Source organism: Carya illinoinensis, chromosome 3 (genome assembly GCF_018687715.1).
Source record: "Carya illinoinensis cultivar Pawnee chromosome 3, C.illinoinensisPawnee_v1, whole genome shotgun sequence".
Taxonomy (NCBI): Eukaryota; Viridiplantae; Streptophyta; class Magnoliopsida; order Fagales; family Juglandaceae; genus Carya; species Carya illinoinensis.
In genome coordinates, this window is record NC_056754.1 from 22,243,218 (window position 1) to 22,267,923 (window position 24,706).

General features: G+C 33.4%; 2 protein-coding genes across 9 annotated transcripts; both read left to right on the forward strand.

The window, feature by feature from the left end:
- The first annotated feature begins 1,045 nt into the window (after positions 1 to 1,045).
- Positions 1,046 to 6,384, forward strand: LOC122303814 (glutamate receptor 3.7-like). 3 transcript variants are annotated; one of them, XM_043115780.1, is made up of 8 exons: positions 1,046 to 1,666; positions 2,351 to 3,696; positions 3,824 to 3,922; positions 4,094 to 4,371; positions 4,571 to 4,602; positions 5,069 to 5,475; positions 5,731 to 5,920; positions 5,998 to 6,384. In XM_043115780.1, the coding sequence occupies exons 1-8, from the start codon at positions 1,411 to 1,413 to the stop codon at positions 6,072 to 6,074; spliced, it is 2,685 nt and encodes an 894-aa protein (XP_042971714.1). In that variant the 5' UTR covers positions 1,046 to 1,410; the 3' UTR covers positions 6,075 to 6,384. The 3 variants fall into 3 exon arrangements, with proteins under 3 accessions (XP_042971714.1, XP_042971712.1, XP_042971713.1); XM_043115778.1 differs by having other exon boundaries at positions 1,049 to 1,666; positions 5,731 to 6,384; XM_043115779.1 differs by lacking the exon at positions 3,824 to 3,922 and having other exon boundaries at positions 1,055 to 1,666; positions 5,731 to 6,384.
- Positions 6,385 to 10,676: 4,292 nt separating this feature from the next.
- Positions 10,677 to 18,561, forward strand: LOC122303815 (glutamate receptor 3.4). Of its 6 annotated transcripts, XM_043115783.1 has the most exons (8): positions 10,679 to 10,893; positions 11,517 to 11,683; positions 11,787 to 12,200; positions 13,447 to 14,786; positions 15,075 to 15,352; positions 16,575 to 16,606; positions 16,731 to 17,140; positions 17,847 to 18,561. In XM_043115783.1, exons 3-8 carry the CDS (start codon positions 11,924 to 11,926, stop codon positions 18,300 to 18,302), a joined length of 2,793 nt encoding a protein of 930 aa, XP_042971717.1. In that variant the 5' UTR covers positions 10,679 to 10,893; positions 11,517 to 11,683; positions 11,787 to 11,923; the 3' UTR covers positions 18,303 to 18,561. The 6 variants fall into 6 exon arrangements, with proteins under 6 accessions (XP_042971720.1, XP_042971717.1, XP_042971715.1 ...); XM_043115786.1 differs by lacking the exon at positions 11,517 to 11,683 and having other exon boundaries at positions 10,677 to 10,893; positions 11,684 to 12,200; positions 16,731 to 17,153; positions 17,847 to 18,027; XM_043115781.1 differs by lacking the exon at positions 11,517 to 11,683 and having other exon boundaries at positions 11,684 to 12,200.
- Positions 18,562 to 24,706: the final 6,145 nt, after the last annotated feature.

Genomic DNA, 24,706 nt, shown 5'->3' on the forward strand with positions numbered 1-24,706 from the left:
ATGTGATTTAGATTTTAAAATTATATTTATCATAAAATAGATGTAACGAAATACATGAATTTGCGTTGATATGGTCTGGAGCTAATCTTTAAAAATTCTAAAAACACTGCAAATTTCTGGGTGTGTATCATGTATCATCTTGCTTGGTGCCAGTGACAAACACTTGCAAATAGAGTTTTACATTTTAATAAAGGATGGTGCTACCATCTCATTCAGATTTAACCACTGAGAGTCCCAAATGTAAATTGTATTTTTTTTTTTAATTTTCTTTCAAACATTTTTTAAATATTTTAAAAAAATAAAAAATTAATATATTAATAGTTATTTATTTAATTATTAAATAAAAAATTTAATAATAAATATATAAAAAATTTAAAAAAATTGAGGAAGCAAACTGGTATCATTTTCCATTTTCCTTCAATATTGGCAGTGCGGTTATACAGGCTACCAGCTTCAGAAAGAAGTCTGTGAAAGTGGTTTTGTCAAAGGTCCCATTCAGCCCAAAAAAACCCCGTGAAGTGGTAGTTCTGATGCCTTTCCTGGGTTTTACATTAATGCAATTGAAAATTCGAAGAGGCAAAATCCCTTTCGCATACCCATCTGTACCTCACTAACGTTCTCGCCTAAAACGTTGTCCTCATTTTTAAGTGTGGGATAAGTTCCAACGCGGGATTTTTTAAAATTATTTTCAATCTCATCTTATTTTATTTTAAAATATAAATAATTTAAATTAATTATTGTAATTTTTTAAATTAATTATAATAATTTTTTCAAATATTAAAATAAAAAATAAAAAATAATTTAAATTTTTTCAAAATTTAAAATAAAAATTATATTAAAAAATAATATTTTAATAATATTTTAACTTTATCATATTTTTTATTCAATTTTTATTTTTATTTTTTAAACTTAACTCAAACTATCTTACTACTATTCTCAAACCATGTTATTACTATTCATAAAATTCTACCCAATCTCCAACCTAGCCAAATAAAATTCACCGAAGTCACTCGTATTTTCTTTCCTTCATTTCCCCCATTAAACACGTGTTTGGTCTTTGTGTTCTGTTGTGGCAGCTCATTTCCTAGTTCTTTGCAAATTAGAAATGTAATGGGATGAAATTCCTAGGTTTTAAACCTGCTGGGCCGTTAACTGGTCGCGAAGTATTTGTCGAGTCATCTTTAGTTTGTGGGTGGTATACCTTTTTATTTCTTGGGGCACCATTTTTGTGCTTACTCCTACTAATGAATTATCCATTAAATTCGCCTGAGCATTTATCCCATTGTACTTTTAACCCGTATTTATCCAGGTTTCGAAGCCTGTGCTGCCTTAGTTTGGTAAAAGTCTTGAGCTTTCTAAGGTTGTTGTGAAGCTCTGGTGTGGTGAATTATTATTATTTTTTTTGAAGAAATGGAACACTTCGGGTTTCTGCCAATGATAGTTTTGGTAGGAGTATTCCTTACCGGTTCTGTGTACTCCCGAAGTCCTGCCGTTGTGAACGTTGGTGCAATTTTTACTCAAAATTCGGTTATTGGTAGAGCAGCCAAGGTGGCGATGGAAGCAGCTGTCTCTGATGTCAATGCAGACCCAACAATTCTCAAAGGGACAAAGCTGAGGTTTATCACGGATGATGCAAATTGTAGTGTCTTCTTGGGGTCCGTTGGAGGTAGGATTGAGTTGTAATTTTTATGATTTATTTGAAAGATGATTGAGTTGGCTGTGTGATATAAGTAATGTAGAGCTCTTGACATGAATAACACTGTCTCTTTATGGTTCATGAAAATTCTAATAAGTTTATTTTTGTAAGTAATAGGGATTCTATTGAGTATCAGGATGATGCAAAGGTTATCAAATATTTGTTTAGAATTCCTTTTGGATGATTTCTTTTGCTTCATTACCTGAAGCGTGCAAAGAAAACTTTTCTGTTTTAATAACACTCTAAATTTTTGGAGTTGTATATTGAATTTTTGCCAGAAACTCAATATTTTCTCATTATAAGTCTTCTTTGTTTACTCCCACAGTCGGATAGGAGTGGCATGAGGTTGCATTGTATGACATTTTCCTATCTGAAATGGGATACTCACTAATAGAAGACCTTCACGAGCTATTTACTGTCTGTCTTGTACCTGTTTACTCTGAAAACAATCCATGTGGCCTCCTCTCAGTAGTATTTCTTGTTCTTGCATTCTTCCTCACTGCATTGATCAGTCTATCAGGATCAACTTTGTTTGTTACATTGTATTATCCAGCATTTCTCTGTATTCTGTTGAAAGATGATATTTCAAGTTCTAAACTCAAAAATGGAGTTCCTGCCACCTAAATCATCTTGATTGCACCTTTTCTTTGGCAGCTTTTCGGTTACTTGAGAAAGGGGTAGTGGCGATAATTGGTCCACAGTCCTCTGCTATAGCTCATATGATTTCTGAGATTGCTAATGGTCTCCAAGTGCCTCTTGTTTCATATGCTGCCACTGATCCAACACTTTCTGCCCTCCAATTCCCATTCTTCCTTCGAAATACACAGAGTGATGCCTTCCAAATGGCTGCTATGGCTGACTTAATTGACTTTTATGAATGGAAAGAGGTCATTGCCATATTTGTGGATGATGACTATGGGAGAAATGGGATATCTGCTTTAGATGACGAACTTCACAAGAGGGCATTGAAGATTGCTCAGAAGTTGCCTTTGGCTATCCAGTTTGATCTAGACAACATCACTGATATGCTTAATAAATCTAGATTGCTCGGACCTCGTGTTTATGTTGTTCATGTTGGTCCTGACCCCAAAATGAGATTATTCACCATAGCTCAAAAACTTCAAATGATGACCAGCAACTATGTATGGCTTGCGACAGATTGGCTTTCTGTTACCTTGGATTCATTCTCTCCAATGACTGAATCTTCACTCCAAATACTCCAAGGGGTAGTTGGGCTTCGTCAACATACTCCAGAGTCCATCCGAAAGAGGGCTTTTGTGTCTCGATGGGGAAAAATGCTAGATGAGGGTTTAGCAAGTTCTGAGCTAAATACTTATGGACTCAATGCCTATGACACAGTATGGGCAGTTGCACATTCAATCGATAATTTTGTAAAAGAACACAGAAATATCACATTCTCTTTTAACGATAAGTTACTCAAAATGAACCCGAGTAAAATTCAGCTGAACAAGCTCAAAGTCTTTGATGGTGGATCTATTCTCCTGGAGAAATTATTGGAGACAAGCTTCACTGGTTTAAGTGGTCAAGTACAATTTAACCAAGATCGGAACATTGTAAGTGGTGGTTATGATGTTATTAATATTGACCAGATGGCAGTTCATATGGTCGGTTATTGGTCTAATTCCTCAGGTTTTTCAGTTTTACCCCCAGAAAATATTAAAAGTGAAGAAAACAGTTATTCCCATTTGCATCAGAAGCTTAACATGGTTACTTGGCCTGGTGGAAGTATGGAAAGGCCACGTGGTTGGGAAATTGCAGATAATGAGAGACCATTGAGGATCGGAGTGCCAAACAGAGCAAGTTTTGTTGAATTTGCTACCAAACTGCACAACAACCTAAACATGCAAGGCTACTGCATTGATTTGTTCATTGAAGCACGGAAATTAGTCCCATATGATGTTCCTTACAGATTCGAGCCTTTTGGGGATGGTCACTCCAATCCCAATTACGACAATCTTGTAAAGATGGTTGCAGATGAGGTGAGTAAAAACATATAGTTCTAAAGCGTTAAGAAGAAAATAAATATAAATCTAACCATGTTTTGTTGCGTAAAGATGACCTACAAATACATTGTAAACATGCTCATGCATGAGTTACCTTACGCAGGCTTGCCTAGAAGATCTTAATTGGCAATTTCTGAGTGTATGCAACGAATACAAATTGATGACATTAAACATGTCTTTTATACCTTGCAAAAGAGAGGAGGCAAGTATGCACAGTTACATGCTTACGATAATCATTCTGTTAGCTGTGTTGTGGGTGAGATACACAAGAATGTGGATCTCACTCTAAACTCGAGTTTTATGTGGGTTACATCTATTAGAAGATTGCAATTTGTTAGGCATGCCTTGTTTGTTACTGAACCTTTGGTGTCAGGTGTTTGATGCTGCTGTCGGGGACATTGCAATTGTGACAAACAGGACAAAGATTGTGGATTTTTCACAGCCATATGCTACTACTGGTCTTGTCATAGTGGCTCCAGTCCGCAATTCAAAATCAAGTGCCTGGGTGTTTCTTAAACCATTTACAGTGGAGATGTGGTGTGTTACCGCAGCTTCTTTTGTAATGATTGCAGTAGTTATTTGGATTCTTGAGCATCGAGTCAACAATGATTTCCGGGGCCCTCCTAAGAGGCAGCTTGTTACAATGTTTCTGTAAGCCTTTTTAAGATTGAGATGAATTACATTACGACTTATTATACATATTATATTTTGGATGTGTGGTACTAGCATACCATTGTTATTGTTATTCTTGTTTTTAGTTGACAATGTGATATTGCATTACATTAAGCCAATATGCACCTTAATACCTAAGTAGTAGTGTCTAACCTCATTCAATTGTTTCATGTTTCAGGTTCAGCTTCTCGACATTGTTTAAGACAAATCGTAAGGAAGCTGTTGGAATCTTCAACCTTTTAGTTTATATACTTTTATTCTTTTGTAAAGCTATATATCTATCATTAAGAATGGTGGTGGCTTAGTGGCACCTTTGTGCTTGGTACATCTTGTTAAATCCTATAGTTGGAATGCCTACCCAATTTTGTGAATTAACAATCTGGTTTTATTGTGAATTATACAATATAGATTACTTACTAAAGAGTGAATCATATCAACTCGTGCAGTTTCTTATGAAAGAAATCTGTGATATTCTTAGTAAAGATCTAAACTTATTAATGGTGTTCTTTAATGTTGCATACTCTTGGATAACACAGTAAAAACTTCCATCGGATAAAAAGAAGCTCTTATATGTTTATTCTATTGTCACTTCGATTATGGTTCTAAAATTTGGAAATTTTTTCAGACATGGCATTATATTTGTATGTGATAAGCTTTGACTATGTTTTAAAAACAGAGGAAACTACAGTTAGCCCACTTGGACGGATGGTGATGGTGGTTTGGCTATTCCTATTAATGGTGGTCACAGCAAGTTACACAGCAAGCTTAACTTCAATTCTCACAGTTCAGCAGCTTTCATCACCCATCACAGGAATTGATAGCCTGGTTTCGAGTAACTGGCCTATCGGGTATCAAGAAGGTTCCTTTGCTTATAGCTATCTGACAGACAATCTTCACATACCTAGGTCAAGACTCATTTCTCTGGGCTCCCCAGAAGCGTATGAGAGAGCACTACGACTTGGGCCAACTGATGGAGGGGTAGCAGCTATTATAGATGAGCTTACATATGTGGAGTTATTTCTGTCAAAGCAAACTGAATTTGGGATTATTGGGCAACCTTTTACCAGGGGTGGATGGGGATTTGTGAGTAGAGTTTACCCGCAATCAAATGCACGCACACCCGCACACAGTTGCATACACACATCTGTGCATGGCACATTCTTGATATATTACATGTTTTTATTTTTGCCCTTTTATTCGTTGTAATGACACATACTACATCTTCTTGTCAGCATCTTTTCTTTTTTTCCATCATGGATGTGCAAGCTTTAACATCCCAATGTTATGATGATCTTTACATGGGTTGTCTCATTTACTTTGTTCACTGCCATAAACTAGGCTTTCAGGAGAGATTCCCCACTTGCTGTTGACATGTCTACGGCAATCTTGAAACTTTCTGAGAATGGAGGGCTTCAGAAACTCCGTGAGAAGTGGTTCTGTAAGATGGGTTGTCCAGGAGAGAGGAAAAGGAATGTTGAGCCTAACCAACTCCACTTGATCAGCTTTTGGGGTCTATATTTGTTATGTGGTATCTTCACTCTTGGTGCCTTTGTGGTGTTTCTGCTACTTACGGTTTGCGAATTCATACGTTACAAAAAACTGCAGCAGTCTTCTGCTTCATCCTCAGTTCCATCAAAGGCTCACTGTTCTCAGGTCATTTACATCTTTTTGGGCTTCATTGATCAGAAGAAAGAAGCTATCAAGAAAAAGTCTGCTCAGCCTGTCAATTCTCAAGGTCAGATTTAGCGAATTGATATGTAAATATATGCCTTGGGAGGGCTTCAAGGGCTATGCCCTCTTTATTTTTTTTTCAGAACAGGTTGAACCAGACGTAGTTTTTGTAGCGGATTCAGTTGGCAGTGCTTTACTGAATGCCTAAAAATGGCCCTTTTTACAGTGTCGATTCGGTTGAATGGCCAAGAGCACAAGGTTGGGCCAAGAGCCCAACTTTACTGACATATTGCTGAGAAAGCTGGGCTGTTGATTTTTCTATTTGTTGGTTCCATCTTCTTCTTCTGCTAAATACACGAGTTCAATTTCTGAAAAATGCTAGCCTAGAGCACAAGGTTGTTCAGGATTCTTTGGGTCTTAAAAAGCGCTTAGTTTTAACAATAACAGTCAGATGATTTGCTGCTCTTTACTAGTGGTCATTACATTAACATTGTAATTGAAAACATTCTACCAAACTTTGGATGTTTGCTGACTTCGGTAGTTCTTCCAGAATGGTCCCAGATGCCTGAGCATTGACTTCTCGTAAACCTGTTCTGGCCACAAGGGATGAACCAACATTCAATTTAGGGCCCACCCTTCTCACCCATGTTCAGATCTCTTTAACGTTCTTACCTAACTAATATATCTCTTATACGGAAAATGTTAGTGTGGACATTAAACGTGCATATTAATATAAATGAGTTTTTTTGTTTTTACTTTTTTTGAAGTATTTTTTAAACATCTTTCACTATTAAAAAAAAATAAAAAAAATATATAAATTTACTAATAATAACTTTTTTAACTATTAAAAAAATAATAAAAATAAAAATATATGAGTAGACAGATTTAATGGACATATTTAAGAGCCATTATGTCATTTTCTTTAAAATAAGTGGAAGACAGTCCCAACAAGTTAGTTTCACAGCATTTATAGCTATTTAATAAGTTTTTTTCTGACAATATGGATAGGTCAATAAATATTATAAGATTTATTTTAAAAAGTTTCATTCTAGGGAGTTATTCGGTTTCATAAATGAGATGAGACCATCTCTTATAAACTCGTACCGATTGATACTATTTTATCCAAATATTTATTTTAAAATCACTTCTTAATTTAAAACTATTTCATATTATCTCATATTTTAATTTAAACATATAATTTTAAAAAATTATCTCATTTCATCTCAACTCAATAATCTTATTATTATTTACAAATCATCTCAATTAATCTCACTTTTTAATTTAAACACATAAAATTTTCAAAAATTATCTTATTTGATCTCAATTTAACAATTTTATTATTATTTATAAATTATTTTAATTCATTTCATTTTATCTCACTGTCCAAACGACCCATTCAAACATAGAATATAAATTCATTTCACTCTTGAGAAAGTAGTATCTAGAACGGTTATAACCAAGGTTTTAAAATTCGTTCCGTTCCGGCTGGAATGGCCGGAATTTTTTGTGCCGGAACAGTGACCGGAATAGGATAGGGATCTGTTCCGTTCCGGGTCAAATTCCGGCCGTTCCGATCAAATTCCGGCCGTTCCGGTCAATTCCGGTCCAAAAAAAAAAAAAAACTCTCTTGTAAATAAGTTGAAAAATAATAAATAAAATTATACTTTTAGAATTCAAATATCCATTTCCGTGCACTAGAAGTATTGTTACTTTTAATAATTTGTCTATTCTTTAATTTTTTTCTTTTATTTTTGTGTCTTAACTCGAGTTTATAAATTTTTTCAATATATATTCATTTTATAAATCTTTAATTCTTCTATATATATACATATATACGTATCACACACTTACATATATATATTTATTTTATTAATTGTTAGTTTATATATACATATAAATATTTATATATAATATATAATTAATTTTAAAACGGTACACTAAAACGTATCGATATCAAAATATTCTATTTCAGTGCCTCAATTAAAATGATTTCCGAAACATATTTCAAAACTTTAGTTGTAACTAGCCCTCCATGCAAGAGTAAGAACTTCACACGCAAATAATTGAATTTGAATTGTCATTTTCTTCGGTCATTTCGTTGGCCCCAGCTGTGGAATTTCGAGTTCAAAGTGTTCTATTCCTTTCCCACCGTTGAATTACTTTTTTTTTTTATTCACCATTTAATTGATGAAAGAGTGCTGATGCAGCCGATGTGAACGGCACACATCATGCGTTCGTACTTGCCTTGCGTGATAAATACGTTATTAATTTATTGTTGGTGCTAGTGTGCCTTTTGATAGATGAGTGTTTGATAGATGGGCGTGTCTAGTAGTATAAATTTTTTATTTTATTTTTATTATTTTTATTTTTTTCAATTTTTTAACATATTAAATATTTTAAAAAAATAAAAAATATACTAATATATTAAAAAAAATCTAAATATATAAACAGTCAAAATGAAGAAGTAAACTTAAAAGATATACTAAAATTTTTCTTAATTTATTTCCATAACAACGTAGAATGAGTCTGGCTTTAGATTGAGTCGTGATTCAAACCAAATTTATTTCATACTAATTGAATAGAATAATGTCAGATATAAGTCTTAAATATATAAGATATTTCTTTTATAAAAATGAAATAATATTTTTGACGTGAGTCTTAATTTATATAATTTTTCAAAGAAAATGAGCTTGATTTACTCATCCCAAAATTAAAAATATTATTTCTCTTAATTATTAAAATCACGAATGGTCCACCACAAAGTTTTGAAATCCGTTCTGGAGACCATTCCGGTTGAGCCACTGGAACGGAATATTTCGGTACCGGTACGTTTCGGTGTACCGTTTCGGGATTAATTATATATTATATATAAATATTTATATGTATATATAAACTAACAATTAATAAAATAAATACATATATGTAAGTGTGTGATATATATATGTGTATATATATAGAAGAATTAAAGATTTATAAAATGAATATATATTGAAAAAATTCACAAACTTGAATTAAGACACAAAAATAAAGGAAAAAAATTAAAGAATAGAAAAATTATTAAAAGTAACAATACTTCTAATGCACGGAAAGGGGTATTTGAATTCTTAATGTACAATTTTATTCATTATTTTTTAACTTATTTAAAAGTTTTTTTTTTTTTTTCGGACCGGAATTACTATTCCGGCAGAATACCGGAATTCCGGCCGGAATTGACCGGAACGGCCGGAATTTGACCGGAATGGCCGGAATTTGACCCGGAACGGAACAGATACCTATCTCATTCCGGTCACTGTTCCGGCACGAAAAATTCCGGCCGGAATGGCCGGAACGGAACGAATTTTAAAACTTTGGTCCACCAACCTTACCTAATATAAAAATTAAAAAAAAAAAAAAAAAAAAAATTAAAGTGCTTTATATGGACCATTGAACTCAATATTTAAGAGATAAGGATTACGTCAAGAACTTACAAAAAAGGAAAAGGAACAAGTAATAAAGGTTGCCTAGATTCTCTGGTAATATGTCTAAATATCTAAGGAGCCCTAATTGGACACATTCTCTGCTAATATCTTTCTCCTATTCCATTTTATCTTTGAAGGGAATCTTCAATCTAGAGCCATGCATGGCCTCTTCGTACTTGGCTGCATTATGCAATTTTAAAGTTGCAATATATGACAAAATATGCTTTCCCTTTCACTTTCCCTTCGGGTATTGATGTAATTTGATTTGTTTAAAGATGTTTTTGAATGTGGTTTCTTTATGTCAAATTCAGTATATTTACTGTAAAACAACTCTTTATTGCAACGTCATCTTTACTTTAAACAGGCTGAGGCTGCATTATTGCAGAATCTTTTTGTTAGCAATTTTCACACCATCGTTGAGTATTTCATTTTAAAATTAATCAAATAGTCCATAACCTTTTGAGCATTTTAATTATTTTCTGTGTGTAGATGATCCAATTATATGGAAGACTGGATCAAAATACAGTTAAAATTTTTATGTATTGTTATTTTTTTTATATTTTTTTATACGGTTGATTACGTGATTTTTTAATATAAAATAATTATTTTAAACTAATTATAGTAATAAAATATATAAAAATATATTCAAAAATAAATGTACGTAGAAGTCACCCTCAGCCATGTGTTTGACACCTAAAACACTTTCACCCAATTATCGGGGACCCACTCCAACTAAATTATTAGACTTTTTATTAGATTCTCTTAATTAATTGACCATATCTGATGACGTGTGCTGACCATTCCTCACATGTTTTCTATGTGTGAAGCTGACATGGATTGATCAAAGCCAACTTTAAATGAATTTTGTCGTGTATAAACGAATTCGTATAAATATTAATATTTTTATATTTAAAATTTAAATTATTATTATTTTTAATAAATTTTACTTTATATTGGTGCGCATAATTATTTATAACTATTTTTTTTTTAATTTTTAATTTTAATATTTTAATCGTAATATAATATAGTAAAATAGCCAAAGACGAGTGAACTTGATACGGTAAAAATGACAGATTTTTTTTAGTGCAGTAAATAATAATAAAAGAGAAGAAGATTCAAGCCCACCTTTTCTCTTGGAAAATGGAAGCGACACAAATATATTGGATTAGTTGTTGGGGGGAGAGAGAGAGAGAGATTCTTTACTTGACTTGGACTGTTAACTGTCAAGTGCTTTGGGGCTGTTTTGCGTCTCTGGTAAGAGGAGCTACTCTGCGTCTTTGGTAAGTGGAGGCTGGAGCTATTCCGCGTCTTTGGTAACTATACGCATGTACCCATCCAAATCTTCAAAGCTATATTCAAGTTTGGAGGTCAGGTAATCTGGAACTGTAATCTTCCCCCAAAATCTCTGTTCACTTTTTTTTATTCATCATGTGAGTTTCCAGAACACTCAAATGTCCTCTTTCAAATTTGTTCGTATAATTTTTATACTCAAAGGTTTTTTATTTTTATATTTTTGGTTACGGCGATGATCGTACACAAGTGGATATATCATATATTTGCAGTTTTAATTCTTCTGAATGTACCCATGTTTAATTTTATCTTCCTTTTGGGTATATTATAATATAAGTATATAGGCAGTTTTAATTTTGTTCTTGTGGTACTCTAGTCCTTGTTTCCTATGTGGGTGTTAATTTTTAGTATCCAAGTTGGTTTAGCCTGGATTTTAATTCCATATTATAGTCTTTTTTATCTGTTAGCTGGCGCTGAATCTTAAGATTCCATGCATGTTGTAGTTGGCTTTGAGTGCCGAGACATATTTTTGGAAAGAGAAATGATTTGTGCAGTCGGCAAATGCAGTCGGCGTACAGTCGTTTTAAAAAAATGAATTAACATGGGACCTATAAAAAAAAATTATTTTTATAATTTTTTTTTATTCATTCTGTACAACTATAAAAAAAAATTATTTTTATATTTTTTTTTATTTATTCCGTACAGCCGACTTCATGCTGACTGTATTTGCCGACTGCATCTAGCAAAGCCCTTTTGGAAATTTGTTGCTGGGAATGGAAAACGCATGGATCAACTTCTTGATTTTATTTCTTCAAAACGCACTCACCATTGGCTTTCTGTGCGGTTCTTATTCATGGCGACAATGTTAACAGGTGCTTATCATCTTGAACTAATGCTGGCTTCTATCGATTTTCCAAGTCTTGACGCTTGATATCCTCTTCATGATGAGAGATATTCTCTTGCATTTGACTATAGCCAGGATCACGGTGCTGCGTAATCTTCGGCAGTAGTTGCTGTCAGGCCTGTGCAAAAAAGAACGAGTCTATTATTTGCATGCTTTATTAGATTTCAGGAGCACCTCCCGATTTCTAGGCTGGCCTGAGCGTATTGTCATGAAAAGAACACAACTTTTCTTGATTTTATGTGTGTGGCTGCCAATGAGTGTAATGGGCAGGTCTGGGAATGCCGGTAGCGTGTCTTCTTCGAAACCAAGTGCCGTGAATATTGGAGCTCTGTTTACTGTGAATTCGGTTATTGGAAGGTCGGCCAAACCAGCAATTTTGGCTGCAATCGATGATGTCAATTCTGATTCGAGCGTCCTTCCTGAAATAAAACTGAACGTCATATTACAGGATACGAATTGCAGCGGATTTCTTGGAACTGTGGAAGGTACCTCCAGAAGCTATCAATATTTACAAGTAGATATAGTACTTTCTTTTCTTAGGCTGCCCCGTGGGATATTTTATCTTAACTTTGATAATTGAAATTATAAATTTAGAGGGTAACTTTTAGCGTCTGAATTTTTGGGTCTCCATTTATGAACTCAATTGCCATTTTCGAGTTCGTTTAGTGGTCTATATTTAATCCTTTCTAACAGTTGTGATATCAGGCATCATGTGCCACGATGGCCACCTTGATTTCAACTTCCATATGATTGCCATCCATTGCCATGGTCTATAATATTGGGCTATGTATGCTATGATATTGAAAATAACAATTCAAATTATGTATTTCATAGTCTGGAAGCTTAACTGTTGCACCTCTTTTACTTACAATTAATCGAGCACTCAGGTGATGCCTTGCTAACTGCTCAGTAATCTAAACATGGCATTCTTTGATTACTAAGGTAATAAAATTAAGTATATATGAAAGAAGACAAAAAGTTATATGGGAAAGAAGTGGAAGTGTCTTGGACCTTTAAAATTTCGAATTGCTTAATATTTATTGACATGACCCTTTAAATTACTTTAATTAAACTACCAAATTTATTGCATTTAACATAAGAATGGATGGGGTGGCTTCACAAGGGCAAAGTTCTTGCTTTGAAAATTATATATGTTATAGATCTTACAGAACATAAGACTTATTATGATTCTTAGTTATACCAGTCAAACCTTCGGGAAGGAGAAGTCACATGATATCTAACATAATCTCAACCCCCTTCTCCCATCTTATAACCTGTGAATTGTATATGAGCTAAGGGTAAAAGTGCTGCAGTTGCCGTCATCCTTTTTCATTTTCATCTTTTTTAGTTAGTTCCGTTGTAAAGACCTTTCCACTTGATGGTATTATGGCTCTTTTCTCATTTTATGGCCATCAAATCCACGGTAGTGCCACCACTTAAGATCTGGCTGGAGGGTTGTTGTTATAGTTTCAATATGAGATAGTTCAGATTGGAAGTTAATCCGTTTAATAGAGTCATCAAAAGTGGGACAATATTTGAAGTTAAACCTGTTGTCAGTATTTAACAACCATTTGTGGTTCTCAGCAGCTTTGCAAAATGGAGTCTTGCCATTTCGCAAAGCTGAGAATTACATAGGATTATAAGTATGCTAACTCCTTTTATGTGTGTCTTTGTCATGAAGATGGGGAAAAAGGTTACAAAAATTTGACAGGGTTGTCATTAATAATGTAGCTTTGCAGCTCATGGAAGAGGATGTTGTTGCTGCAATCGGACCACAGTCCTCTGGTATAGCTCATGTCATATCCCATGTCGTTAACGAACTCCATGTGCCACTTCTATCTTTTGCAGCAACAGACCCCACTCTAGCTGCACTTCAATACCCATATTTTGTCCGTACTACGCAGAGTGATTATTTCCAAATGTATGCAATTGCTGATTTGGTTGAATATTATGGATGGAGGGAGGTTGTTGCCATCTTCGTAGATGATGATTATGGCAGAGGTGGAATTTCTGTATTGGGTGATGCCCTGGAAAAGAAACGTGCCAAGATCTCCTACAAAGCTGCCTTTACTCCTCGTGCCTCCAAAAGTGAAATTGATGACTTGCTTGTTGGAGTAAACCTCAGGGAGTCTCGGGTGTATGTCGTGCATGTAAATCCTGACTCTGGTTTGACAGTTTTCTCAGTTGCTAAATCTCTGGGTATGATGAGTGCTGGCTATGTTTGGATTGCAACAGATTGGCTTCCTTCCCTCCTAGATTCATCAGCAACAGCTGATCCTGACACAATGAATCTCCTACAAGGGGTCATTGCTCTTCGTCATCACACCCCAGATGGTGATCTCAAAAAAAGTTTAATGTCTAGGTTGAACAACCAAAAAAATAAAGATATTGCAAACTTCAATTCTTATGCACTCTATGCATATGATTCTGTTTGGTTAGCAGCACGCGCTCTTGATGCTTACTTGAAAGAAGGTGGAAACATATCTTTCTCTAGTGACCCAACATTGCATGATTCAAATGGAAGCAGACTGCAATTAGCATCCCTCCGAACTTTTGATGGAGGTCAACAATTGCTCCAGACAATTCTAAGTATGAACTTTACAGGTGTAAGCGGTCAGATACAATTTGACTCGGACAAAAATTTAGTTCATCCAGCATATGATGTTCTGAACATTGGGGGGACTGGGTTTCGTAAGATTGGCTATTGGTCAAATTATTCTCATCTCTCAGTCATTCCTCCAGAAATCTTATATACTAGGCCTCCCAATACTTCAACTGCCAGTCAACATGTGTACAGTGTAATATGGCCTGGTGAAACTGCAGCACCACCCCGGGGATGGGTATTCCCAAACAATGGTAAGCCACTGCGGATAGGAGTGCCAAACCGAGTAGGTTACAAACAATTTGTGGCCAAAGACAATGGTCCTCCAGGGGTCAGAGGTTTCTGTATTGATGTCTTTGAAGCTGCCATAAACTTGTTGCCTTATCCTGTACCACGCTTGTATATGCTATATGGAGATGGAAAAAGAAATCCTGTTTTCAATGATCTTGTGGCTGAGGTTGCAGCAGATGTGAGTATTCGGCCTTTATTTGCAACTTTCATCTTTTGATAAATTTTCTGAAAAAGTTATGTTTGGTTTAATTAAAAATGGAACATGCTATAAAATGGATTGCAACTTGTTTGCATGTACTCTTCTCATTATTCCTTTCGAGGGCTTTCTAATTAGATTATCTAATATATTGGTGAGATGCAGTATTTGAATCATTGTAGCCATTTCGAACACTGCATCTGTTGGGAAATTTGATGTGGAAAAACAAAATCATTATAGCTATTTTGACTTACTTACTTCCTACTTCAGAAATTTGATGCAGCTGTTGGGGACATTACAATTGTTACAAATAGGACCAAGATTGTGGATTTCACACAGCCTTACATGGAATCAGGACTTGTCGTTGTTGCTCCCGTCAAACAGAAGAAGTCAAGTCCTTGGGCTTTCCTCAAGCCATTTAATGCTCTAATGTGGTGCGTCACTGGTGCCTTCTTTCTTTTGGTTGGAGCTGTTGTTTGGATTCTTGAGCACCGCATCAATCGTGAGTTCCGTGGTCCACCAAGCCAACAACTTATAACAATTTTTTGGTAAGTATATTTTGATTCATTGAATGCCATTTTTATTTGTTGCGAGAATTTATAGCCATCTAATCAATTGCGATATATAATTTTGAAAGTAAGGAGCTTTACTCTTGTTAGCCACATCAAATACTTCCCCATTATATTATTCAAGGAAGGGGGAAATTACATTTTTCACCCACCAATTGCTGCTTATTTTTTAGTTTGCACCTTATACTACCAAATATTTTAATCTTTACCCTAAACTACCTATAGTTTTTAAGTTTCACCCTCGGTTGTGATTTTACTATTAAGATGAATGAAGAATTAGTCACATGACACTATTAACTGTCAAATCTAAATGGAGTGTGCAAAGTGAAACGGGAAACCTATTGATATATTCGGGTGCAAATTGAAACTTCTTATAATTTAGGGTATAAATGAAAAAAATAAGTGATAGTTTGTGGTTGGAAATGCATTCTCTCTAAATGAAAATTTAAATGATATATTTTATAAGTCTAAGTTATTTCATAAAGGCTATTGAATTTAAGAGGAAGTTAAAGAGCCTGTAAGTTATGACTCTCCATGGCCAGAGTTATTTTAACACATCATATAAAGAACTCTTGGACCCTTTCTTCACTCGATCAAAGCTTGTCAGGTTTCCCATTAGTAACAAAGAAACAAAGGAGAGTAAGGGAGGATGAGATCAAGGTACTCAACCAAATTTTGGAGATTAAGGTGTTAATATTAACACTCTTCTTAAGATTCTGTTTACTATATAATGGTTCAAAGCATGCTACCTCAGTTATCTATACTGTTTTCAATTAATAAATTTAATTATTTCTGTGTATCTTGTGGGCCTACGACTAGTTTGTATAAAGCTATGGAATATTGTCAAAGCCCTTAGGAATGGACTTGATTATTGCCTAGGTGTCAGTGATATTACTTGGTTACTCATGAGATCGAACATATAATATATTCACCCGAATATCTTGACAATAACATATGCCTACTATTGTATGGAAGAAAAAAAAATCATCATGAGGTCAATTATTGTTTTGCTACTTTGAAGTATGCTAGTAGACCATGATGAAATTGAATACATCAATTCTACCTTTCTCAAATAAAAAAATTTGAATTTAGATGTATGCTAATGGTCCTGCCTTGTTCCAAATGCTATTAGCTCTTCTTTTGTGTGCTTTGTTTGAATACATATTTGAGTATTATACTGAAATCACTTCTGGCCTGGCAGGTTCAGTTTCTCAACAATGTTTTTCTCACACCGTATGTATTCCATGCCTAATCTCTCGCGCTTTTGACATTTGGTCTATGACATAATCTTTCTAGTGTTGATTGGAAGTCCATGTTTGAAACTTCTAACAACTTTTGCTGCTTGGATCTGGCGCAGGAGAGAACACAATGAGCACACTGGGTCGAATGGTGCTGATTATATGGTTATTTGTAGTATTAATTATAAATTCAAGCTACACTGCTAGTTTGACATCAATCCTCACAGTGCAGCAGTTAACATCACGGATAGAAGGGATCGACACCTTGGTGTCTAGTAGTGAACCAATTGGAATTCAAGATGGTTCATTTGCATGGAATTACTTAATTGATGAGCTCAACATTGCAGAATCTAGGATTGTTAAATTAAAAAACCCAGATGAGTATTCTAGTGCCCTTAGGAAGGGACCAAGAGGTGGAGGAGTAGCTGCCATTGTTGATGAACTTCCTTACATTGAACTCTTCTTGTCCAGCACCAATTGCGAGTTCAGGACTGTGGGGCCAGAGTTCACAAAAAGCGGATGGGGATTTGTAAGTACTTCTGGTTCGTCTAAGCAAGCTCTCTGGTTACTCCACACTTTAGTTAGCTAGATTCCAAATATAAATGTGAAATGAAGCATCTATAGAAAGGTGCAAGTTTTACTGCCATATACTATATATGATCTTGATCCTAAATCAAATTCCAGGGGAGTTAGAAATTTAAATTTCCAGCTCCATATTTTTATATAAATCATGTTGAAATTTCCCACTACCTGCAGGAAAGCATATGAACTGAATCAACATAAATGCCTCAATATGCTAGTTATCGTACATAATGGTTGGCTCCAATAATACTTCTTGTATTCCATCTTCTGTAGCAATGCAGTAACATGCATTATGTGAAGTATTCCATGAAAAATTACTCTATTAGATGGTTTTCTTTATTATATATTTATTCCATGTCTATTTATTCGTTTTTTTTCTAGGTTCATTACTTGTTATATTTAGAATAACAATAAATGCTCAAAATAAGGGTAAAAAAAAAATTATTTACACCCAATTCTGTTGTTTTGCTGCTGATGAATGACTACTATGTAAGTCAGCCTAGCTCCCTCTTACTTTCCAGTTCCTAATCCTTAATGAAAGAAAGCTCAATTTTGCCCAAATGATATCAAAATTTCTTGGTTCATATAATAAAAATTCATGAGACGTGTTCATTGCTCTAATATCTCTCTAATGTTCAATTTCCTTGTCTCAGGCTTTCCAAAGGGACTCTCCTCTTGCGGTTGAATTATCAACCGCCATTCTTCAGCTCTCGGAGAATGGTGATCTCCAAAAGATCCATAATAAATGGCTTACACATAATGAGTGCTCCATGCAGATTAACCAAGTTGATTCAACCCAACTGTCTCTGCAGAGCTTCTGGGGCCTGTTCCTTATTAGCGGAGTTGCATGTTCCATTGCTCTTATTGTGTTCTCCTTTAGGGTCCTTTGTCAATACCGCAGGTTTAGCCCCGAGGCTGAGCAAGGGGATGTTGGGGAGATTGAACCAGCAGAGCCTCGTCGTACAATCCGAAATCCAAGCTTAAAAAAACTGTTTGATTTTGTAGATAGGAAAGAAGATGAGATCAAGGAGATTCTTAGGCGGAAGAGTGGTGATAGCAAACGACAAGCTACCCATAGCTCAGATGGGCAGCCCCATTCGCCCTCTTAAGGAAAATTTCTTCTTTGGCTGGTGAATTTTCTAATGTTTTCCCCTGGGAATCAATAAATTTTTCTCTATACTAATATAGTTACTTCCTATTATACAAAAAGACTAAAAGTTAGACAGCTTCATCTATAGAAATTCAACAACAAAACAATGATTAGTTGGCCAGTTTGTAGCATACTGTAAAGCTTGTAATCTCTACCCATTATTCCCCCTGAAGGAATGCAGCCATTCATAGAGTCATGACACGGACAATTCCTTATCATGTATGGTCTGAATGGAGCGAAAGTGTTTTGAGGAATAATGAGAAACTTGTTTGCTGACAGGCTGTAATCGAGCTAAGCCGAGTCAGTCTCTAACTTGCCAAGCTTAACTCAACTCAAAATATTCGATATTTGAGCTTGACTTGGTAAGCAAAATTTCAAACTCAAGCTCATCCCAAAAACGAGCTCGAGTCGAGTTGAGCTCTGCTCGATTTGTTTATTTTTAATTTTTTATATTTTGAATAAAATTTAATAATTAATAAATTATGTAGATAAAAAATAAAAAATCTAATATTGAATTTCTATAAATAACATATAGAACTTTTATTAAATTTTAAGATTTTAAAAATATATAAATAATTATCTAACTAATTGATATTTATTCATAATAACATAATATCATATAAGGGTGTTCAACCGGATCCGAATATCCGGCCATAACCAGATCCGGATTTAGATGTCAAAAACCGGGCGGTTATCTGCCTAGATTGAACTCGGATTTAATCCAAGTGGGTAATCGGATTCAATCCGGATATCCAGATTGTTTGTTTCTTTTTTTGGATAAAAACCGAATCTAGGTTATAATCAGATTCAATCTGGGTTTTGTAATATTTTATTTAAAAAAAAAAATCTGATATGATGTTCAAATTGTCTAGATTTAAAAAAATAATAATAATTTACAAAATGGTTATCACACAGACCAACTGCACAGCAAGACGCTGTGTTCTTGTAAAACATTGATAGAGGAGAATATACTCAAACTTGAAAAATATACTTCAAAAGAAATGAGAATAACGGATAAAAATAAACATTTCAACCTAACAAAAGAAAATATATAAAATACACACTCCACAAGATTTTACATCTGGTATGATCCATCTAACAATCAGCACCGAACCGAGTCATGGCCCTTTCATCTAATGCACCTCCACCTTTCGAAAATTCAGGGGTTGAAACCCCCCAAACCCATTGCCAAAAAACAGAAAAATTTGATACATTCCATGGCAAAAAGCCCTGACGCAAGAGGACATGAACATAGATGGGAAAGTTTTATATTTCTGTTTAGTATTAATTTTGCAATGGTGTCGTTTTAGAGAGAGAGAAAAAAAAACTGGTTACGGATAACCGGGTTATAAAACCGGATCCGGTTTTTCTTCAACCGCCTGGATTCCAGATTTCTCGACCGGACCAAAAAAAATTCGGTCCGAATGAACACCCCTAATATCATATGCCTAGAGAAATTATGAAATGATAACATACATCTATTTCATATGTAATTCCCACATATTAGTATATAAAATTATTAAATCTTATTGACTAATTATTGTACAAATTATAAAATATAACTATAAAGTATATTCAATATATAGATATAAGTAATTAGGTTACATATTATATATTTAATACATATATGTATATATATACATAGGTGTATGTATATATTTATTAATATATGAATGGACTTTAATCGAATAGAGCTAAGAAGTCGACTCAGACATAAACGAGTGAGCCTTAATGAGCCTTAATCGAGTTGAGTCGAGTTTTTCTAGGCATGTGTCATTTATTATTCGAATAAGTATTTACTTTCATAGACGAGTTTATTTATTTATTTATTTTTTCACGATTCGAGTTTGATTCGAATTTAACTGGACGAGTACTAAGCGAAGTATCGAATAGACTCAATCATTTAGATTCCTATTTGCTGTTGAGCTTCTATTTCAACTTGTTGATTTCCTTTGCATTATTTTGGGGGTGGTGGGGTTGATCTTTTGTCTCGTGCGAAATAGAACAATTTGATATAATCATTGTGGCTCCCATATATTTGGACTTTGAGGTGGCCTTCTACGTTGAAAGAGTGAAAAAAAAGGTCACTTGTCGGAGTCGGAGTCGGAGTTGGGCTTTTTGTTGGGCTTTTTTATTGAGCTTTTTTTTTAGACTTTTTTCTTTGACCCAATTAACATTTCAATTTTACAATTTGCAACTCTAATCGGATTTGGGCTTCCATATCAATTTTTTTTTTTAAATATAATTTGAGATTTCTAATTTATCTAACCAAAATTAATACATTAGAAAATAAAATTAAGTAACAATTTAATGTGTATTATTTAATTAACTCACTAAAAAAATCACTAGTTAATTATTACTTTATTAATTATTACTAACTTAGAGAGTTAGTTATATATTAGAAATTTGACAAATTTTTTTTATTGTTTTTATATCCAAGGGAATATATTTAATAATTATGTAATTATATTGTGATATTAATTTAATATATATTAACTAATAGTATACTATTATATATATATATATATATATTATATTAGTAATATACTAATACTAATACTATTAGTCTATTAATATATAGTAATATTTATTAACTTATTTACTATAGTCTATAACAAATAACTAGATGTAATAACTAGTTACTAATATATTTATTAACTTATTTACTATAGTCTATAACTAATAATAACTAGATGTAATAACTAGTAACTAATAATATGTAATAACACTAGTTACACTAGTTCTAATAGATAATAACTTATAGATATTAATTTAATATATATTAACTAATACTATACTATTATATATATATATATAATATATATTAGTAATACACTAATACTAATACTAATACCATTAGTCTATTAATATATAGTAAATTAGTAATAATTATTAACTTATTTACTATAGTCTAGTAACTAGTAACTAATAATATGTGATAACACTAGTTACACTAGTAGTCTAGTACTAATAGATAATAACTTAAAGATATTAATTTAATATATATATAACTAATAGTATACTATTATATATATTAGTAATTTACTATATACTAATAGTCTAATACTATTAGTCTATTAGTATATAGTAAATTATTAATATTTATTAACTTGTTTACTATAAGTTTATAACTAATAACTAGTGTGAATTACTAGTATATTATTGAATTTAACTAATGATGTTAATATATAAGATATAGTTATATAAAATCTATATAATCAATTTTAATTTTTATACATTAGTATTAAATGCTATTATAAATTTATTACTTATATATTAGTGTTATATGTTATATTATACATTAGTATTATAATGTTACATGTTATTAAGCATTTTAGTATTTATACATTAATATTACTTGTTATTATATTTATATTTATATGATTAATATATAGAAAAACACATATATTATTTATAAAATATATACATTAGCAGAGTCGTAGTCGGAGTCAGTGGGAAGTTGGAGTCGGAATCGGAGGCGGAGTCGGAGTCGGAGTCGGAGTATTGGAGTCGGATCGGAGCGGAGTCGGAGTCGGATCCGCCTAGACTCCGACTCCGACTCCGACTTCCCACCGAAAAAATCCTCCGACTCCGACTCCGACTTGTCGGAGCCGGAGCGGAGTCGGAGCGGAGTCGGAGTCGGAGTCGGATTTTCGGATTTTTGCTCAGCCCTAATGCCAAACAAACCTTTCAATGCTTGAAGATGGCTTCTATAGTTCATGCATTTTACAGTCCATGGTATTCAAACAGGCAGATGATTCAGTCTGGTTATTACGAATTTTTGGTCACTAAACACCATTTCTGCATGGCTCTTATTTCGAAATTCAATCTGAACAAGCTCTTATTTTACCAATAGGAATTCCTACTCCACCCAAAAAAAAAAAAAAATGATAAATAAATAAAAAATAAATAAAATCCTTTTTATTTTTAATAAGTAAAAGGAAAATAAAATCCTACTTTGGCTCAACAAGAAGAGGCAAGGTGTCACAAGTTTAGACAATTGCTCCAAATTTCACAAAGGCCTAAGCCTAATTAGGAGTGTAACCCGTCTAGTACGGTTTAATTTTGTATATTTTTTAGAACTGAATCAGTATATACCGATTTTAAAAATTTAAGAATCGATATCGGACTAATTCGTTATCAAAACCAGAATTTACAATTTTTCCATTTTATCCGTTTTTTTCAACTTTACGGATTATCTATGTTAGTAATAATATGATATTTATATATACTAAATTATTAGTATATTTATATTATAGTATTAGTATATTATTTTATAATAATTAACACATACTAGTATAATATTGAATTTAACTATAGTCTATATAAGTTCTAGACTTTTTATATGAGTATAGAAAAATTCTATTCATAAGTCTCATATACCACACACCACTCTTTTTGTTATTTTTGTTATTTTTTTCTTACTATATGTGTTGTATATGAATGATGAGTAGAATAATTAAATTATTTTAAGAAGAATAAAACTCATGAGTATATATGATCAAATATGTAAAAGGATATTTACAAAAAGAATATATATATTATAATTTATTGGGCAATGCTAGGGTGCCTACTAAATGTGTCCACCAAATGTGCACACTAATACAAATGAGTTTTTTTTTTTCCTTTTCTTTTTCTTCAAGTATTTTTTAAACATCCTTAATCATTACAAAAAAAAATAAAAAAAAATATAAATTTACTAATAGTCATTTCTTTAACCATGAAGAAAGATATATATATATATATATATGTATATATATGAGTGGGTATATTTGGTGAGCATATTTATTTTGCCAAAAATGCATTTATCCTTGATATATACATATATAAAGTAAGTTTATATTAATAACTTAATATTAATATTTATGTTTAAGATTAAAATTTTATATTATATTAATTTAATATTATAAGATTGAAATTTATAGGTTATATCAAATGTTATAAGATTAATAGACTTGAATAATAAAATTATAATTTTATGTTATATTAATTAGAAATTTAGTATATAATATATAATATAATATAACACATTATGAATATATATACCAGTTTAGTTCAGTGCTCCGATTCAATCAATTTTTCGTTTTTTTTACACCACTAGGCCTAACCTCTAATATCCACATTGATTGTAATAGAAACTTTGTCAATGTGAATAGCTATGGCAATCCTAGTTTTCTTCACTACTGCTTGAGTTCTCCATTTATCCTCGGCTACCTTGTTGTAAGGCTCTCTCAGGACCGACCCTTTATGTCAAAATAATTATCTAATTTTTGTTTTTACTTTTATCATTTAGAAAATTGATAGAAAATAGACAATGCAGAAGAAATCTTCTACATTTCATGTACAAATAAAAGGTCTATATACACACAAGATACATCCAAATAATAAATACAGAATCATAAAAGTTGAATCCCATGTTACATGAAGTAAATGTTATCGAGCAAGCTTTCTGGAAGGGGTAAAAATATCCCAGACCTAGAATGACCTTCCAAGCAGTTCCCAAAGGGAGTCTCACCAGGAGGGAAGAGAGAGAAGGAAATGAGAGGACAAAATTTGGCAAAAAGAGAGTGTGCAAAGGGAAAGGATGAGATTTGACATAAATGGGTAAAATAGAGGATGTGACATAAAGGAGGGAGAGATGTGGCATAAAGTGACTATTGGCTCGAAAAATAAAGGGACTTCAGGAGTTTTTCAAGATTGGGGGCTTCTGTGCGACAAGGGGGAGAGCTTTCTCAACATCCATAAGGGAAACTCTAGCTTGGTTGTTTGCAGAGTGAGTTATGAGAGACCACGAGAGACTACAAAATACTCTTATTTATAGTAGATTCTCACCCTAAACAACTTGTGGACGTAGGCCTTGAGCCGAACCATATAAATCTGTAGTTTATTTCTCCATTTATGTTTGCTACAGTTATATTCTATTCACCACATTGGATGTACGTATAAACACCGTACCACAACTCGAACTTTCAATCGTGGGCCACAAACCACTCTGGTCAAGGCCTGAACAGTCATTGTGGGCTAGAGATAACTCATTCTCCATTTTCACGCCTGTTCCTACAAAACAGATATCAACAGTTGGCACCGTTTGTGGGATCTCCCACTTCCAGAAGTGGGAGAATGAGGATTTTCCAGTGCACGCAATCATCCCTGAACGAATAGATGAGATTCCCCTAAAATAAGTGTTCTCAGCTCTACATCTCCTATTTTTACAAATACTGTTGCTAGAAAATCGAAGGGTGAGAACCCAAACGCGGGACATGCATTGTGCACTTAAATGCACTAATCACTTTAAGTGTACAGTACGTAGGTAGATGTCAGGCATGCACTTAAGTGCACAGTGCAAGTGACAACATCCCAACC

Excerpts from the sequence above, each read along its gene's own strand:
- LOC122303814 (XM_043115778.1), top strand. The coding sequence starts at position 1,411 with ATGGAACACTTCGGGTTTCTGCCAATGATAGTTTTGGTAGGAGTATTC. Across the intron at positions 1,667-2,350 it reads CTTCTTGGGGTCCGTTGGAG|CTTTTCGGTTACTTGAGAAA; the intron begins GTAGGATTGAGT and ends TTTCTTTGGCAG. Across the intron at positions 4,603-5,068 it reads GACATTGTTTAAGACAAATC|AGGAAACTACAGTTAGCCCA; the intron begins GTAAGGAAGCTG and ends TTTTAAAAACAG.
- LOC122303815 (XM_043115783.1), top strand. The coding sequence starts at position 11,924 with ATGAAAAGAACACAACTTTTCTTGATTTTATGTGTGTGGCTGCCAATG. Across the intron at positions 12,201-13,446 it reads ATTTCTTGGAACTGTGGAAG|CTTTGCAGCTCATGGAAGAG; the intron begins GTACCTCCAGAA and ends TTAATAATGTAG. Across the intron at positions 15,353-16,574 it reads CAACTTATAACAATTTTTTG|GTTCAGTTTCTCAACAATGT; the intron begins GTAAGTATATTT and ends CTGGCCTGGCAG.